The sequence below is a fragment of the Chlorocebus sabaeus genome, chromosome X (genome assembly GCF_047675955.1).
Source record: "Chlorocebus sabaeus isolate Y175 chromosome X, mChlSab1.0.hap1, whole genome shotgun sequence".
NCBI lineage: Eukaryota > Metazoa > Chordata > Mammalia > Primates > Cercopithecidae > Chlorocebus > Chlorocebus sabaeus.
The window spans coordinates 44,702,435-44,721,527 of record NC_132933.1 but is presented as its reverse complement, the minus strand read 5'-3'; the positions used below and the strand labels follow the sequence as shown (position 1 = coordinate 44,721,527).

General features: G+C 34.4%; 1 protein-coding gene across 6 annotated transcripts in view; it reads left to right on the top strand.

Moving 5' to 3' along the window:
* COL4A5 (collagen type IV alpha 5 chain) overlaps window positions 1-19,093 on the top strand; it is a 280,778-nt gene that overhangs the window by 195,473 nt on the left and 66,212 nt on the right. For all 6 annotated transcript variants that reach the window (XR_012091918.1, XM_073013468.1, XM_007992530.3 and 3 more), the window contains exons 31-37: window positions 616-729; window positions 5,983-6,150; window positions 7,813-7,902; window positions 8,694-8,843; window positions 10,438-10,536; window positions 11,876-11,965; window positions 12,381-12,520. Coding sequence is in view for 5 of the 6 variants with exons in the window: in XM_073013468.1 (XP_072869569.1) it covers window positions 616-729; window positions 5,983-6,150; window positions 7,813-7,902; window positions 8,694-8,843; window positions 10,438-10,536; window positions 11,876-11,965; window positions 12,381-12,520 (851 nt within the window). In the remaining variant the exon portion in view is untranslated. The remainder of the gene's footprint in view (window positions 1-615; window positions 730-5,982; window positions 6,151-7,812; window positions 7,903-8,693; window positions 8,844-10,437; window positions 10,537-11,875; window positions 11,966-12,380; window positions 12,521-19,093) is intronic.

Genomic DNA, 19,093 nt, shown 5'->3' with positions numbered 1-19,093 from the left:
TTTTTTGGGTTTACGAAAATGTTCTATGTCTTGATTTTAGTGGTGGTTATATGACTATATACCTTTGTGAAAACTCATCAAAGTGTACACTAAAAAGGCGGAATTTTAGTACATGTAAAAATGGTTTAAAGTGAGAGTGACAGAGGGACAGTCAGAAGATGGAGAGATGGACAGTGAAGTTTCTAATGTCAAAGAGATGTTTTACTAATGATGGGAGAAGCTTGAACATGTTTATAAGCCATAGCCCTGAGTTAGTAAAAAGGAAAATGTTGAAGGTTATCTATCTTAAAATATAGGTAACTTGAAAATATATTTTAAACTTATGAATATATAACTGTCCACAATGAGTTACAAGTAGAAGGGATATGTGGTTTGTAATCTTTTGTACTTTTTTGTGAAGTTGATTTAAGTATTGAAGTAGTGATCAGCATATGTTAAAATATAAGGTTGTAACTATTAATGAATTCCCTGTCCTCTGCTCTGGATACTTATGTGTACTTTTCTTGCCGAATGAATGCCCAATTTTTCAAGATTCTTGCTTAATATGATATGGTTCCCAAGGACTAGTGACTCAGGTGTTGCTTTTAATATTTAAACTGTATTTGTTTCTTAAAGGTGATGTTGGACCAAATGGACAACCTGGACCAATGGGACCTCCTGGGCTGCCAGGAATAGGTGTTCAGGGACCACCAGGACCACCAGGGATTCCTGGGCCAATAGGTCAACCTGGTAAGATTAGAGTAAATGTGCATTTTGTAGCACTCATAATATATACATTGGTTAGCTCACCAATAAAGTGAAACCTACAAAACGGTCTTCTAGAAACAACACTTAAGAAGCAATGTATCTATGTGTATGATTTTATAAAAGTGGAAAAGTACAGGACACAGCATAAAAGCTACTTTAATCCCTGATGTTTGCCCTCTGAGTTCATCTAAAATTGATGATTTCCAATAATGCAATTGCAGTGTGTTATTATTGATATGTAATTGTTGAGTTAGACATAGTCTTGGAAGCAGAGGCCTAGAAACTTCTTGTGCTGATCATTTCAGATCTGAGTAGCTGTGCAGCATTAATAGACCCTTGTGGAACCTCTTAACATTTCTTAGCACATGAGAACTAGAATTAGGGTTCTGCAAAACTTTCTGTAAAAATATATTTTAGGCGTTCTCATTTTATTTTTTTCGATAAGTGAGTTGAGATTTTTTCCCTTTTTGCCCCCAAAATAGCAATCATCTTGCAATTCATCAGCACTCCAAATCTTTACTTTTAATATTTTATATTGGATACTCAAAAAGGTCCTTTGTCAACATGTAACCTAATGGGTTTGCCTCTATAGATAGGAAATCATATGGTTCCTCTAAGTTTGTGTTAAAGCATATTGAGTTTCTGGATTCTGAGCTGTCTGGTGATGTGAATTCTCATTATCTTAATCTAGGTAGGTACAGTAAAGGCCACCTTGGGGCCATCATTATGTTATTGCAAAGCACCATAATAATTTATGAAATTAAAACAAATATGAAATATTTAATTGTTCCTTAATTCACATGAATACATCTGAAGGCTTAAATACAGAGTTCAGATGTGCATACACTTATTTGAAGCAATGGCTATATATTTCCTGACCTTAAATGACAGTAGATATTTTGTTATTATTCTAAAAATTTAGAAACTCAGGTTAACAATATAAAAAGCCTATAAATGTTACTTTCATTTATGTACTATTTTACAGTTGATTACATGGCACATTATACCCTTTTATGTTCCCTGACATGTCACCACTGATTTAAAACTAACAAAACTTAGAGTGTTGCTTTGAACCAGGCTGTTACAAAATAGCTGCTTTATCAGTTATGGAAAAAACATTCTGTCCAACTAGCATAGCAGAGGGATCTTCAGGAAAAAGCACTTATTTTTAGGTTTGGCTACTAAAGGTTTGACCTGCTGTTTTTTGTTTGTTTGTTTGTTTGTTTGTTTTCTTTTGAGACAGAGTTTCACTCTTGTTGCCCAGGCTGGAGTGCAATGGTGCGATCTCAGCTCACTACAACCTCCACCTCCCGGGCTCAAACGATTCTCCTGCCTCAGCCTCCCGAGTAGCCAGGATTACATGCATGCACCACCACGCCCGACTAATTTTTGTATTTTTAGTAGAGACAGGATTTCACCATGTTGACCAGGCTGGTCTCGAACACCTGATCTCGGGTGATTTGCCCATCTTGGCCTCCCAAAGTGCTGGGATTACAAGTGTGAGCCACTGCGCCCAGCCCCTGCTGTTTCACAGAGGTGGATAAAATGAACTTATCACTCCTAATATGGTGTTTTGTCATTTGTTTCAGTTCCAAAAAGTGCATGACCCTTTAGAAGCATTTTGAATTCTTAAGTCACAGCTGAGTGAGAATAAAAAGAGGAACACTATTAATATGAATCTAAACAAAATACAAATATGTTAACATGTGTCACACTTTTTCAGATTTACCAGATACTCTGTAATGTTTTATTAATCTAATGTTCTCTCTTTATCCCTCTGTTATATCATATATCTGACAAAGGACTTATAACCAGATATAAATATAATATATAGATAAATATAATATAGATATAAATATGAATATAGATATAAATATAATATAGATATAGATATATTGATTTATAAAGTATAAATAGGATGGGCAGGAAGAAAAGTCATAATGCTGAATTTAACTTCATCTATTTGTAAATATATATATAGCCATAGAATTAAAGATATTAATATGGTTCAACAAATAAATGAAATTAATAGGAACTAGCATGAAAATTTATTGAATTCACTCTTAATATAGAAATGTTCTCAAATCACAGTACTTTTCATTTTACTATGAGATGGACCACATTTATATGGACCATATTTATACAAGGCACATATACTCACTTTTTAAGTAAATTTTACTTATATCACCAAAGTAGAAAATTATCTTAGTTCATTTTAAAAAATCCTGATTTATGTCCATAAATCTCAATAATAAGGTAATCAGAAAGATTATTACTTATATCTTGACAAACCTACTTATGTTTCATAGCTGAAACTCTAACTAAATCAATGTTTTTGTAATAAGCTTATTTAATATACTTGTATTTCAATTTGCAATAGGAAAAATGCAAAATATTATATACTTTTATCTCTCTATTGTAGAATGTTTGCATTATGCTTTTCAGGCTTTCCTTTGGACTCCAGTTTTCTATTATTTAATTAAGCTTTTACTATTTGCCTTTCTCTTTTCCAAATCAGGCTATACAATTTAACATGTTTTTAAGTTAAGGTCCCCTTGAATATCAATTTTGCATTCCATAGCAGGGAAATAAAAGAAAAATTGCCAAAGGACTAGAAACAAAATATTTTTCATCTCATGACCTACTAACCCAGGCAGAAATGGAGGTTGTTGATTCTTGTTATTTTCTTTGGCCATTACCTACACAATTACTGTCTTACTGAATTTTTTTAGAGATCGGTTAAATATACTCTATTTCATGTTCACAGATCATATCATAACCAGAATCAAATGTGTTATAGTGCCTGTCCAGTCTCAGGACAAAGCATATGGCTAAATCAGCTAAGGAGGAAAAAAAAATTCATCACCACTAATGTGAATCAAAACAACAACAGCAAAACCCTAGGAATTGTTTATGAATTATTCATGTCATTTTCATAGATGAAGGAGAAAATAGTTTTCTAACACTTTAAGAGGCTACAAAACCCTTGGGTAGGGGGAGGGAGTGTGTATGTGTATGTATGGAAAGTTCTCACGCATAATACGTGTTTTTGAAATTTTCCTTTTTTAATAAACTGGTTCCATTTGGCTGCCAATAAATTTAGAACATCAATATATCCCTATATCACATCTGTAGACATATCCATATAATTCTTATTATTGTGGGGAAATTTAGCAGAACTTTGGGATTTATATTGACTTCTTCATCCTGCATCTTACCAGGATGTGTATTCCTGACAGTATTCATGGAAAAATCCATGCTATGGAAGGAAGTATAGTATAATGTCTGCTATTACTACTACTAATAATAACGATGAAGAAAGAAATCCTTGCCTAGTGCATGCAAGCTGTTTTTCCATAATCATATGCTAGTAATTATTGATTTATCTATACCCAACCTGTTGTAGTATAAAATTAAATTAATTTTTAAATTTGAACTAAACTTTAGGAGCTTAAATTCCAAAATGATTATTTAAATCATTAAGTCAGAGATAAACAATTGAAAAGCTGACCTTTACCAAAAGGTAATACTTTTGTGAATGTAAATATTTTATTGGCATTATTGGCAAATACATTTCATTTATAGAATATGCTATATGAACATCTAAGCAAATGCCTAAAATAAGTTTTTTCACTCATTTCTAATATAACAGTGAATCAATGTCTAATAACTTCTGTTTGTAGAATTTTATGTTCTAATCTTTAAATGCTTAGTTGTTTTTCCCCTAACCTAACGAATCTTTTTGCAACTTACTTCTGCTTGGGGGCTCAACTTGCTGCTGAACTGTAATTCCCTGCCTCTTGAACATCAGGTCTACCAGGTACTGTAGTTCTTCCTCAAAAGCCATATCTTAAAGTAAAGCTTTAAACATGGAAAACAAACATTTGTCCAGATTTAAGTCTTTGGTTTATTTTCCTTATTTTATAGAACTGCTCTCTTGGAGCATGTTTTAAAAGATAAATTATTTATATTGAAAACCCAGCTATTAAAAATCTTTGTGAGCTATAATATAACAATAGATAATGATCCATATAAAGCTATAATCGTGTTCACTGTTAGGCATCATATCATCTTTCACAAATATATCAAATCTCTCATTTTTATAGTCTTTTGCTATAAAATGGCAGCATTGGAACCATCGCTACTTTGCCAACTGAGTGTAATTCTCTAATCTTCAAAGTGGATTTTGTCAGTTTAGGGCCATGCTGAAATATGACATAAAACAGATCTTAAAACCCTAGCATCTTACTCTCTACAAAAATAATCACCAGTGAGTCTTCAACAATAAATTTAGGTCTTATTGTTGAAAGGACACTTGGAGTGATCATCTGGCTCAACCCCTAGTTTCCAATTGGTTATGGCATAATCCCCATTTAGCAGATGAGGATCAATGTTAAGTGACTCATGTAAGTCGCACAGCTGGTAGGCTTTGGAGTGTGAACTTAATTCTTTTCCCATAAACACATTCTTTTTTAACCACCTTGCTTTTTGGGGAGAATCAACCTTACAGAAACTTACTAAGGTTAAATATTTTTTGCTGTGTCATTTTTTTTTCTGTAAAGTCTTGGTTGGAGAAACAAAAGATGACAAAAAATACTAATAGTAATGTATTATTAATGTATTTTTAAAATGATGTGCAAAACAAAGGTAAATATGATTTAAAAGTTCAATTTAAGTGACTTATTTAGTAATCAATAATTTTGGGAGCTCATAGAAATGTGTACTAATAATTTATAATACATTAGAGCAATGCAAATTTAAGTGTGGTCAATAGACCAGTGTCGTCGAATAACTGTTATCAGTCTGCAATAGGATTAATATAAACGTTGAGAATAAGCATTTAGAAATTTTTATAGCAATTTGATAGTGTAATTGTATCTGTTGAATATAATAACTAAAAAGGTAGGCTTTTATTTTGCATCTTTGGCTTTTTATTTCAGTTTTAGTAATTTTTATTGTATTTTATAAAAATATTAGTCCGTGATTAACTAGGAATTAAGAAAAGATTGGCCTTTCGCCAGAAATGATTTGAGAAGCACTGTCTTAGAGTAATCTGCTTGAAAATCCTAAAGCTTGATTGTTCAGTTATTTTGTGTGCATGATGTCAAAAGTATCTCTAACTCACTCTTAGGTCTGTTATACACAGGGTTCTATCACTTGTTTACTAGAAATGTAACCAGATACATCTTTTAAAACTACTTCAGTACTGATTAATATTGATATTGTATTAACTAGGTTTACATGGAATACCAGGAGAGAAGGGGGATCCAGGACCTCCTGGACTTGATGTTCCAGGACCCCCAGGTGAAAGAGGCAGTCCAGGGATCCCTGGAGCACCTGGTTCTATAGGACCTCCAGGATCACCAGGGCTTCCAGGAAAAGCAGGTGCCTCTGGATTTCCAGGTAATTTGTTTAAAGTTTTCTCTGATTTGGATTAAGGAAATTAAAACTAATACGACTCTGGCAGATAATTCCCATGTTACACTTTTCTAGATTGATGTGATCCCTTAAGGAAGAGTATTAAATATCTATGACTGCAGGAAGCTCACTTTGCTATTTTCACTGCACATTTTCCTCTGTGAGAGTTCCAGTTATAGATTACTGTATAACAAACAACCCCAAAAGTTAATGGTTTTAACCAACCTTTTAATTTTGCTGAAGATTTCGCAGCTCTAGAATTAAGGGATGACTTGATTGGGTCATTTATCTCTAACCCACATGGCCCCAGCTGGAGAGTTTGGGGCTGAAAGGTCTACTTCTAAGGTGGCACTTCTCTGACATCTGGGTGTTCATTAGCTCACATGTCATCTCATCATCCATGGTACCTCTTCACATGGCTTAGGCTCCTCACATTATGGTAGTATAAGGCTGGTTGCTCCCCTTCCATGGCAGCTGGCTTCCAACAGAGAGAATTCCACAAGAGAAAGTGAGTGTTTCAGAAACTACAGGTAGAAGCGGCAAGATTTCTTTTCTTTCGCTCTCTCTCTTTCTCCCATTCTTTCTTTTTCTCTTTCTTTCCTTTCTTTCTTTCTTCCTTCCTTCTTTCCTTCTCTCTCTCTTTCCTTCTTTCTTTCCTTCCTTCTTTCTTTCTTTCTTTCTTTCTTTCTTTCTTTCTTTCTTTCTTTCTTTCTTTCTTTCTTTCTTTTTCTTTTTTTCTTTCTTTCTTTCTCTCTCTCTCCCCTACTTCTTTTCTTTCTTTCTTTCTTTCTTTCTTTCTTTCTTTCTTTCTTTCTTTCTTTCTTTCTTTCTTTCTTTCTTTTTCTTTCTTTCTCTCTTTCTCTCTTTCTTTCTTTCCTTTCTTTCTTCTTTCTTTCTTTCTTTCTTTCTTTCTTTCTTTCTTTCTTTCTTTCTTTCTTTCTTTCCTTTTTCTCTTTTCTTCTTTCTTTCCTCTCTTTCTTTCTCTCCTTCCTTCCTTCTTTTTTTTTTTTTTTTTTTTGAGACAGGGTCTCACTCTGTCACCCAGACTGGAGTGCAGTGGGACATGATCACAGCTCACTGCAGCCTCAAACCCCTGGACTCAAGCCATCTTCTTGCCTCAGTAGGAAGTAGTCCGAAGTAGCTGGGACTACAGGCACGTACCACCACACCCAACTATTTTTTTTTTCTTTGTAGTAATGGAGTCTCATTATGTTGCCCAGGCTGCCCTCAAACTCCTGGCCTCGAGCAATCCTCCGAACTCAACCTCCCAAAGTGCTAGGATTATAGGCATGAGCCACCGTGACTGGCCTGCAAGACTTCTTTTAATCTAGGCTTGGGAGTCACACAATGTCATTTAGAAAAGTGTGAGGTACAGAATCAACCCTAATTCCAAGTGAGGGGTTTATACTAGATTGCATATACTGGGACATATGGTTCACTGGGGAGCCATCTTTAGAGATTAGCTACCAGAGTGAGTCTCCTTATTCATGAGTATCAGCAGTAGTAGGCACAAAGGTCAAAAAGTCTAAAACTTAACAGTGCCTTATCTCCAACCCTCAACAGTTTTCTAGTTGACATCTTAAAACTTACTTTTTATGTTCCCTCAGTCAAAGAAAGGCAAACATTACTTATTGATATTCTTCAAAGGTACCAAAGGTGAAATGGGTATGATGGGACCTCCAGGCCCACCAGGACCTTTGGGAATTCCTGGCAGGAGTGGTGTACCTGGTCTTAAAGGTAATAATCAGAGTTTGCTGCCAGATGTATGTGAGAGGGAAAATTAAACATAGCTTTATGTCAGTACAGAATATTTTTGTTGACTATTTTAAAATGATCAATGCTTACTTGTGTTTCTATGTAACATGGCATTTAAATAGGTCTTGTTTTCAATTTGGTTGCATGCTTAGTTTGGATACCATGATACATGGTAAATGCTTAGCTCAAAATAACAAAATATAAGGATTAAACATTAATTTTTGTTGTTGTTGTTGAGATGGAGTCTTGCTCTGTCGCCCAGGCTAGAGTGCAATGGTGTGATCTCAGCTCACTCCAAATTCCACTTCCCGGGTTCACACTATTCTCCTGCCTCAGCCTCCCCAGTAGCTGGGACTACAGGTGCCTGCCACCACGCGCAGCTAATTTTTTTTTTTTTTTTTTTCGTATTTTTGATAGAGACGGGTTTTCACCATGTTAGCAAGGATGGTCTCGATCTCCTGACTCGTGATCCGCCCTCCTTGGCCTCCCAAAGTGCTGGGATTACAGGCATGAGCCACCGTGCCCAGCCAGATTAAGCATTAATTTTTTATATTCAGCCTCTATCGTTGTCAAGGAGTTCCAGAAGGAGGGATTGTTATCTGAGTGTAAAAATGTGTATGCACTCAAGTAATTCATAGAGTACATCCAAGGTGCATAAATGTGTTGAGTGGCCAGTGGCCTACTCAACTGTGAAACATATGAATAATCTTTATATGCATTAATCTTGGATGGATAAAATGGATATATTGTGTTTTCACACACATTGATTTTAGGTGATGATGGCTTGCAGGGTCAGCCAGGACTTCCTGGCCCTGCAGGAGAAAAAGGTAGTAAAGGAGAGCCTGGCCTTCCAGGCCCTCCTGGACCAATGGATCCAAATCTTCTGGGCTCAAAAGGAGAGAAGGGGGAACCTGGCTTACCAGGTGAGTGAATGAATTTATTTATGAATATTTTTCCTGGTGTATCTGAAGTTTAATTTTTAAATAGCATGAAAAGTGACTTATAATACAGAATTCACCAACAAAGGCACTTCAATGCATCAAATTTTGGTAATAAATATTAATTTTCACTTCATTGATACTGTTTCACCAATCAACTTTTGTTTGAGTATTTTCTTTGTAGTTTCCCTATCACGAGCTTTACCTAACCACTAGTGAGGTTTTAAAATAGACTTAGACAACTAACTACTAGCTTTCTAAAAAGTAATACAGGAAAAGCATATATAGCCACAATCACTTGAAAAACAAATTTCAGTGTTTAGGAAATTTGCTAGTCCTTTCATTTTTTTCTTCTTAAAACCAGATGAGGATGAATGGTACATTGTTGTACCGCAGCATTTTGATATCCGTATCATACTTGGCTTTCAAATACAGTTCACTGTTATTCTATGTTGGCAGAATAAACAAGTATTGGACTATGAACAGCCAAGCTCAGCCCTGGGGGAAGTCAGTGAAAGTAGATCTAGGGAACAATTGTGTCCATATGGTTATTTTATTAGAAACAAATACAGTGTAAAATATAATGTGGGGCTTTCAATTTTTGTTTTTAAAAAAACCTTTTCCTTTTTATAGAAGTCGTAAAATATGGATAAGCATAAATCATTATATAAAGCACTTAGCACCCAATCTATATACAATAGCCTTTCAAGCAATATGGAATGTGAAAACTATATCTGTGTATCTGCAGCTTATAGTAAAGTTTGTGGCTCTTTTTATGTTCTATCCATCAATATTGTCAGTTCATGTGTATGTGTATGTGAGTGTACGCAGATGTTATCAGTTTCCCTATGAGCAGGATTTGTTGGGATTTTTCCTCAAAAAAGAATTAAAAATATTAATGCAGTGTTGTATGTAGTCAAGAAAGAGGCAGGGTCACCTAATTTTTTATGGTTGTTAAAATGAAATGACTTTCTTAGCTTACCCCTTGCAAGGCTTCTTTTCTGTTTCAATTATGCTTCCTGTATAATAGGGGCAGTAAACTATACTTGACCTCTACTCTAGGCTTATTAAATATAGTCGGAATCTAAGAGATAACCTAGAGATTATCTGTCCTTATTCCTTATTTCTTCATTTCCATTGTAAGAAAATGAGGCCCAACCTGTTGTTGGGTGGGGGGAGGGAGGAGGGATAGCGTTAGGAGATATACCTAATGTAAATGATGAGTTAATGGGTGCAGCACACCAACATGGCACATGTATACATATGTAACAATCCTGCACGTTGTGCACATGTACCCTAGAACTTAAAGTATAATAAAAAAAAAAAAAAAAGAAAAGAAAATGAGGTCCAAAATAGGAAAGTGATTTCACTACTGAGTGCTCTGAATTTCTTGATGGTAGGTAACTAAAAAGTGAAGGATTTTAGTGTGAGTCCAGTGCTAATAGCCCATACTATATCATAATATCACCAGTTCCTCTAATTTACTTATAGTTTAACACTTGAGCAGCTTGCTTGGACAAAGTTATTTCATGGATGAATAATATCATCCTAACTTGCCTCTTCTACTCATTCTTGGAAGGTATACCTGGAGTTTCAGGGCCAAAAGGTTATCAGGGCTTGCCTGGAGACCCAGGGCAACCTGGACTGAGTGGACAACCTGGATTACCAGGACCACCAGGTAAGTGTGATAGGCCATTTGTAGCAATTGCTTAGCTGACACTGAATTCTGGATAAATAATTACGTGTTTGTCATGTTTGAAGACGCTGTGGATTTGCTCATGGTAATAAGCTTGGGTAGCTACTGAAATATGGAGCTCACTTTTGGCAAAAATATTGCCCTTTGGCTCTAGTTTCAGCAGTCAAGATTTATAGGATATTTTGCCTTGATTATTCAGTTTCTTCTTTTTGTTGCAGCAGGGTATACACAGAATCAGAAGTGTGATCCAAATAAGGTGTTGTGTTTTGTTACATACATTGCAGAATATATAAATGAGACAATTATCTCATGAAGGCCTGAAGAATTCATCTTGTCCTGCTTTTTTTTCTTTTTGCCTTTGGACAAGTCAGTCATTAAACCATGTAAAACAGATGGCTATTGATTCTATTTTTTCCAATTTCTAGGCATGAAAATTTCACAAATTCTCTTGGTAGTCAGTTACAGCATTATTCCTAATAAAACTCTTTCTTGTTTCTTCTTCAGCCACTTTCTTTTAGTTTGCTTCCTAAGGAAATAAAGAGCAGCTGGTCCCCATTCTTACAAAGTCCCTTAAGTTCAGTTATTTGCTCTAGACTCCACACCACATGGCCTTGGTATACTTGGAAAGAGAAACTCCCTTCCTATCTCTCCCTCACATCTTCTGCATTCTCTTTACCAAGTTGGAAGTCATTGTAAAGGAAAAAAATAAAATAAAGAAGGTTTAAGGCAATACTGTGGTCCTAGGAAAAAACCTAGATGACATCACAGAGCTCAAGCACTTATGTGCTAGGAAAAATGAACAAACAGAGCAGCCATGCCTGTTCAGGGTCACTACCCAGTATCTGTCCACCACCTCTAATCTCTCCCTGGCCTAATGTACTAAACTATATCATAACAGGTTACCACCTTTTCTCTTCCTGATCTCATATAATCAGGCTTTACATGAGAAGCCCATTTCTGAATCTTTTAAAAACAGACTTATTATATTGGATTTATCTGTGAAAATACATTAAGGGTAGTTGTACACATACAACAAATAGCACTTCAAGTGATTGGAATTGTTTTAGGGAAAGAAACAAGGTGTGCTGGTAACTTTTTAATTTTTTTTAAGTTATATTAGGAGACCTCTATTACCATGGTTATATTGTAATATGTTCCCAAGGAGATGTTTTATGTTGGGTTCTATCTGTGGACCTTAATCATATATTAAAATTTAATCCATCTAATCCCATGTTTGTATTTTAATGACTACCCATTCCGTGAAACCAGACAACCCCAAAATTGCTGCATTGTCTTAATTTTACCAATTTGACTTTTCTAGGTCCCAAAGGTAACCCTGGTCTCCCTGGACAGCCAGGTCTTATAGGACCTCCTGGACTTAAAGGAACCATCGGCGATATGGGTTTTCCAGGTGAGTGATGAAAATCTTCCAAATATTTAGTCCCATTAATGAAAGGTGGTTCAATGTCTCTTTTTTTGTCAGAAAAGAGACTGGTGTTGATAGAATCAGACTGAAACAATATCTGAGGTAATCAGTGGGTAAAGCTCTATTGTAGCACAAAGATTTAAAATGGGAATTAAGGGACAAAATTGTAGAAACCTTAAAAGTTAGAATTCACAAACATCTTCTCTCCAGCTATACCCCTTTTTATTTAAACTTCCTTTAAAAGTAGGCTTTCACATAATTCTGTTTGTGAGTCTCATTATTATCTAACTCAGAGTTTGCAGAGCGTTTTAAAAATCTTTTTGCTTGGTCATATGCATCTTAGATAAGCCACAAGTAAAGCATATTTTATAAAATATTATATATTATCTATTTTCAACAGGGCCTCAGGGTGTGGAAGGGCCTCCTGGACCTCCTGGAGTTCCTGGACAGCCTGGCTCCCCAGGATTACCTGGACAGAAAGGAGACAAAGGTGATCCTGGTATTTCAAGCATTGGTCTTCCAGGTCTTCCTGGTCCAAAGGTAATCTTTGGCATATACTTTAGGCATATACTTGAGCAGATATGAAATTTTTTAATACTATGCTCATTCCTAAGTTTTCATTAAACAAACTATAGAATGCCATATTATATTCTGGATAAGAGATTTATTCCTTTTCTTTTCTCTTAGTTGATAAGAAGATAGTTTTAGGGTTTGTGGCCAGTCCAAAAAAAAAACAAGGAAAAACTTTCTGGTTTCTTTGTTTTTCTTTTATATTAATTTCTGGGTATACTTCAATAATCTCAATGCCTACTTTTGTCTGATCTTGTTAGTCCATCCCTTTTTAGTGATGGAGTTGTTGGCCTTTGTCCCAATATTATTAACTAATTTGAAAAGACTTATAAACAAAGTGACAGTTAATGATAATGTAGTAGTATTCTTAACTGCATGTCTGAGATAGTCCTTTGAATACAGTTTCTCTTCAATGTGAAAACTTTGGTAGTGTTTCTCAAGTAATCAAATTTAGAAATTTTTTCAGAGTCACTGGACTCAACAGGAATTTATTTGACAATTGTTTAGTTCCATGTCAAAAGGTAGTAACTCCTTAATCATGTAGTCAGACCACAGACCTAAAGAGTATTAGAAAAGGAATTTTGGTACTCAGTTTTCATGGAAATAGTGAAAGTTCCCACTGATATAAGAATTTACTGAATTACATGTAAGATAATTTTTCTTTTAATATTATATAAAAATACTTTATTTTGATCATCTAATTGATTAGTGTCTTATAAAGAAATTATCAAGAGAAGTTTCTACATGTTCATTTCAGTTTAACAATGTAAAGTTTCTTGAAGTGAATTTTAATTTTCTCTGTTGTATTTTACCAGTGACATATGAATATATGATTTTACTAAAAATAATATAGACATATTGAGAGTAAGAGTGAAAATCTTCTTCATGCCCCATCCTCTTTTTACCATTCCTTTCCTCATAGAGGCCCACTGTCAATAGTTAATATATAAATTTGAATTCCTTGTTCTACACATTTATATATATGCATATAGAGTTTGGGGTTTTTTCTACACATTGGATATATTTAGAATCATGGTGTGCATGCTATTCTATACCTTGCTTTATCACTTACCCCTTTTTATTTCTTTTTTCAATATATCTTAGACAATTTTCTTTGTCGTTGTACATTATATCTGTGGACATATATGTAGCTATTTATAATGTATAGTTTCATAAAAGTGAAATTGTTAGATCAAAGGATAAGTGCATTTAAATTTTTGGATTTTTAAAACATTTATAATAATGTAGCATATGAACTTGATTTTAAAATACAACCAGTATGAAAAGTCGTAAAATAAAAAGTCTGCTTTTTACATGTTCACAAACCCCAACTCCCCAGTTCTTCTTCTCCAGGGTAACCACTTTTAGTAGTTTCTCACGTATTCTTTAAGAAAAGTTTTCTAAATGCATTTATATGCATGCATATACAATATTTCATCAATTTTAATACTCATTTTTTACATCCAAAAAAATCTGATGTTGGAATGCATCTTATTATGATGGAAAGCATATTACAATTAAAATTGTAAGTATTTTTTCCAAATTATTGATACATGAAATAATGCTGCACCTTCCAAATGTAGATGTTTTCTCATATATTAATTTATACACACAAAATTATACTTTACATCTGCTCTGTACCTAGCTGTCATCACTTAGTAAATCTTGACAAACTTTCTTTATCTGCCTATAAATGTATGCCTAATTATTTTTCATAATTATACAGTATTTTTCTTGGGGTTCACTATAAATAATTTAACTTATTTTGAATACTAAAATTATTTCTAGGTTCATGATTACAAACATATTTTGCACTGAAGATTCTTATCCATATTCTTACATACATATCTTAAGAATTTTTGGTAAATCTCACGATAGAATAAATTTGAGCAGTTGCTAGAACCCAGCATATATGTGCCTTTTCAATATCTATATTTACTGCCAAATTTTCCAATTAAGTAACTACACCTTTATACTTTCATGATTAGTATAAGAGATTTTCTCCTCATTCTACAGATATTGGGTGTTACCAACTTAAAATTTTTACCAATCTAATGGGTGAAAAGTAGTGTATCATTATTGTTTATATTTGAATTTTCCTGATTACAAGTGGGGTTTCAGATGTTTTTAACTCTTTTGTAAATTGTCTATTTATACTCTTTGCCTCACTTTTTTAGGAGAGGACTTGGTTATGTATTTCCTATTGATTTGTAAAAGTACATTATAAATAGTGAAGATGCATCCACTGTCTGTTGTATTTGTTGCAAATATTTTCTCCCAGTCAGTTGTTTGTCTTATAGCATGTTTACTGTGCATTTCATTATGTAGATGTTTGAAATTTTTACGTAGGCAAATTATGTCATTTATTTATTCATTCACAATCTATCTATTGAGTATGTATGATATACCAGGTACTGTTTTAGGTGCTGGAGAGACAGCCTGAACAAAACAGACAAACTTTCACTGCCTTCATGGAGCTTATATTTAGTCAAGGAGTCATACAATAAACAAAATAAATAAGTCTGTATCATGTTAGAACATGATAAATCTCATGATGAAAAGTAAAGCAAGACTTGATGATAGGAATTTCTGGAAATTGTTGTATTTTGAAATAGGTTACTAAGGGAAGATCTCTCTGATAAGATAGAGCAATGACCTCACTGCAGTAAGAGACTAAGTCATACAAAAACCCTGAGGTGTTAGCATACCTGACATGTTTGAGAAACATAAATGAGGCCATTGTGTTAAACAGAATGAGTGAGGTGAAACTAAGTAGGAGATGAGATTAGATTGGTAATGGGGGAAAGATTATCTAGTGTCATATAGGTCATGATAGTAGGGGCTTTTTACTCCTGAGTGAATTGGGGAGCAAATAGAAAGAGTTAACATGATTGTACATTAATTTTAAGAACTATCACAACACTTGTTTTGGAAAGAGATCGTAGAGGAGCAAGGATGAAAGCGGGGAAACCAGTTATGATGATATTTAAATAATGCAGGCTAACAATGTTGATGGCTTAGATCAAGATAGTGGCAGGGGAATTGATAAGAAATGGACAGATTCTGAATATATTATATATGTCAAGCCAGGAAGATTTGTGTATTGAATGTGAGAGAGAGGAATCAAGAATGACTCCAGTTTTTGTCCTGAGGAAATAGAATGCAGTTGCTATGTACTAAAATAGAAAAACTTTGAAAAAAGTGGGTTTAGTGAGAAAGATCAGGAGCATAGTTTTTATTTTATTTTTATTTATTTATTTACTTATTTATTTATTTTATTATAGTTTAAATTCTAGGGTTCATGTGCACAACGTGCAGGTTTGTTACATAGGTATACATGTGTCATGTTGGTTTGCTGCACCCATTAACTCATCATTTACATTAGGTATTTCTCCTAATACTACCCCTCCCCTATTGCCCCACCCCAGACAGGCCCCAGTGTGTGATGTTCCCCTTCCTGTGTCCAAGTCTTCTCATTGTTCAATTCCCACCTATGAGTGAGGGCATGTGGTGTTTGGTTTTCTGTCTTGGCGATAGTTTGCCCAGAATGATGGTTTCCAGCTGCATCCATGTCCCTACAAAAGACATGAACTCATCCTTTTTTATGGCTGCATAGTACTGCATGGTGTATATGTGCCATATTTTCTTAATCCAGTCTATCATTGATGGATATTTGGGTTGGTTCCAAGTCTTTGCTATTGTGAATAGTGCCGCAATAAACATACGTGTGCATGTGTCTTTATAGCAGCATGATTTATAATCCTTTGGATATATACCCAGTAATGGGATGGCTGGGTCAAATGGTATTTCTAGTTCTAGATCCTTGAGGAATAGACCAATAATAGGCTCTGACATTAAGTCAATAATTAATAGCCTACCAACCAAAAAAAAGTCCAGGACCAGATGGATTCACAACCGAATTCTACCAGAAGTACAAACAGGAGCTGGTACCATTCCTTCTGAAACTATTCCAATCAGTAGAAAAAGGGAGAATCCTCCCAAACTCATTTTTTGAGGCCAGCATCATCCTGATATAAAAGCCTGGCAGAGACACAACAAAAAAAAAGAGAATTTTAGACCAATATCCCTGATGAACATCGATGCGAAAATCCTCAGTAAAATACTGGCAAACCGAATCCAGCAGCACATCGAAAAGCTTATGCACCAAGATCAAGTTGGCTTCACCCCTGGGATGCAAGGTTGGTTCAACATACGCAAATAAATAAACATAATCCATCATATAAACAGAACCAAAGACAAAAACCATGTGATTATCTTAATAGATGCAGAAAAGGCCTTTGACAACATTCAACAGCCCTTCATGCTAAAAACTGCCAATAAACTAGGAATTGATGGAACATATCTCAAAATAATAAGACCTATTTATGACAAATCCAGAGCCAATATCATACTGAATGGGCAAAAACTATAAGAATTCCCTTTGAAAACTGGCACAAGACAGGGATGCCCTCTCTCACCACTCCTATTCCACATAGTGTTGGAAGTTCTGGCCAGGGCAATTAGGCAAGAGAAAGAAATAAAGGGTATTCAGTTAGGAAAAGAGGAAGTCAAATTGTTCCTGTTTGCAGATGACCTGATTGTTTATTTAGAAAACCCCATCATCTCGGCCCAAAATCTCCTTAATCTGATAAGCAACTTCAGCAAAGTCTCAGGATCATAGTTTTCTGATTGTTTATATTTTGTTGTTGAAACAGGAAATTCATCAATTGAGGGGGAGAGGGAGGAAGAGGTAAGGAAGGTTTGAGGCCTGTCACATAGATTTTAGGATTTTTTGGAAAAAAAAATCTACTTATGAAGACTTCTACATCCTGAGATTAGAAAAATAAGAAAAATTTCTTACAGGATTTTCATGGTTTTATTCTATACATTTGCATTTTAATGCATCTTAATTTTTCTGTGTGTTGTGTGAGGTGAGAAACTAACTTTATTTTTTTTCCCTAATAAATATCCAGTTGACTGAGCCTCATTTGTTACAAACTCAATTCTTTACTCACTGGTATAAAATTCTATTTAAATTTTTTTTCCCAAATTTGTTCATGAATTTTTTTTCTGGAATGAGTGAATTTTAACATTTTACGAATGGAACCAAAATTACCATAATAAATTGTCTCTAGATTTTTAATGGATGGTAGCAGAAAAATATGGTTTAATTGGTAAATGTCCAAAGTATATTCAACTCTACAAGCAAGAGGTTAGCTTTTAGTTTTTCTGTGTGACCTACAAGTATATTTCAGTAAGCAAATTTTACACTAAATTTGGAAACTTAACAAAGATGATATTGTAGAAATATTGTAAAGTAGTCTGTTGTTTCTTTCAGATGGTATTATTATACCTTAAAATAGTGACATGTTGAAAAAATAAGATTTTTTAGCTCAGTTCTATTAGGTACAGGTGATCTTTCCTTTGCATAGTTCTGATATGCACAAATTTCAGTTATCATTGCTTAACACCAATCCACAACAGCATTGTTTAAATTTTAGTTGCTATGATATATTAGCTCTTCCATTTATAAATCACCATCTAAATAACAGATGTGCATTACAATCAGTGGGCAGTAATTTCACTTCTTTCAAATTCTGTCACTAATTAGTAACCATGCATCTGTTCAGTTTATGCACTGACAGTAAAGCATTTAGTTGTGTCACCTCCTTGTCTCCCAGTGGTAAACCAATGTGACATTTTACAAAAATGGATAACCAAAAGAGAAAATTAGCCAACAAAGAAGAAACTGCAGCAAAAAAAAAAAAAAAAAAAAAAAAAAAAAAGGAAAGTGATAACACTGGAAGTAAGGTTTGAATCTAAAGTAAATGGGGTTATAGAAGAAATAGCCAACCATAGAAATGTACACACTGCCACCATTTGAGAGGCTCTAGATATGCAGCTAAGGAACTTAGTGAAGGCAAATTTATCAACATAAATTAGGAAAGGAGCACTGATGGAAAGGATGAAGATGTCACAGAGGAAGTGTTGCCATCACAAATTTCACATTAAAGGAACACTTGGAGATATTTTACAAGTTTGAAAGTATAAAGGTTAATGTGCCGGAAGCTGATCTCAGTTTAGAAACAGTGAGACAATTTCTGTGCCAAGGCATAGAAAAGATGTGTGCTCTGTATTGTAAGTTATATGAGAAGAAGGGAGACACTGTTCAAATTATAGTATTTCTTTTCATCTAAAATGAAAGGGCTGGAGTAGATGGTGTCTAAAATTTCTGGAATTCTCAAATATAATGACTCTATGGAACTGTACGAATCTGTAATGTTCTTTTAATATAGTGTAATGATTCTAACCTTCATCACTCCTTTTTAAAATCTAATCATACTACAGAGATTCATCCCTTTCATAATCCCAGATGGCTTTTATGCTGAAATTGACAAGTGTATCCTAAAATTCATATGGAAGTGCAAGGAACCCAGAATAGTTAAAGAAATCTTGAAAAGAACAGATTTGGAGGACTCACTCTTCTGGATTTCAAAACTTACTACAACTATGATACCAGCACTGGATAGACATAGAGATTGA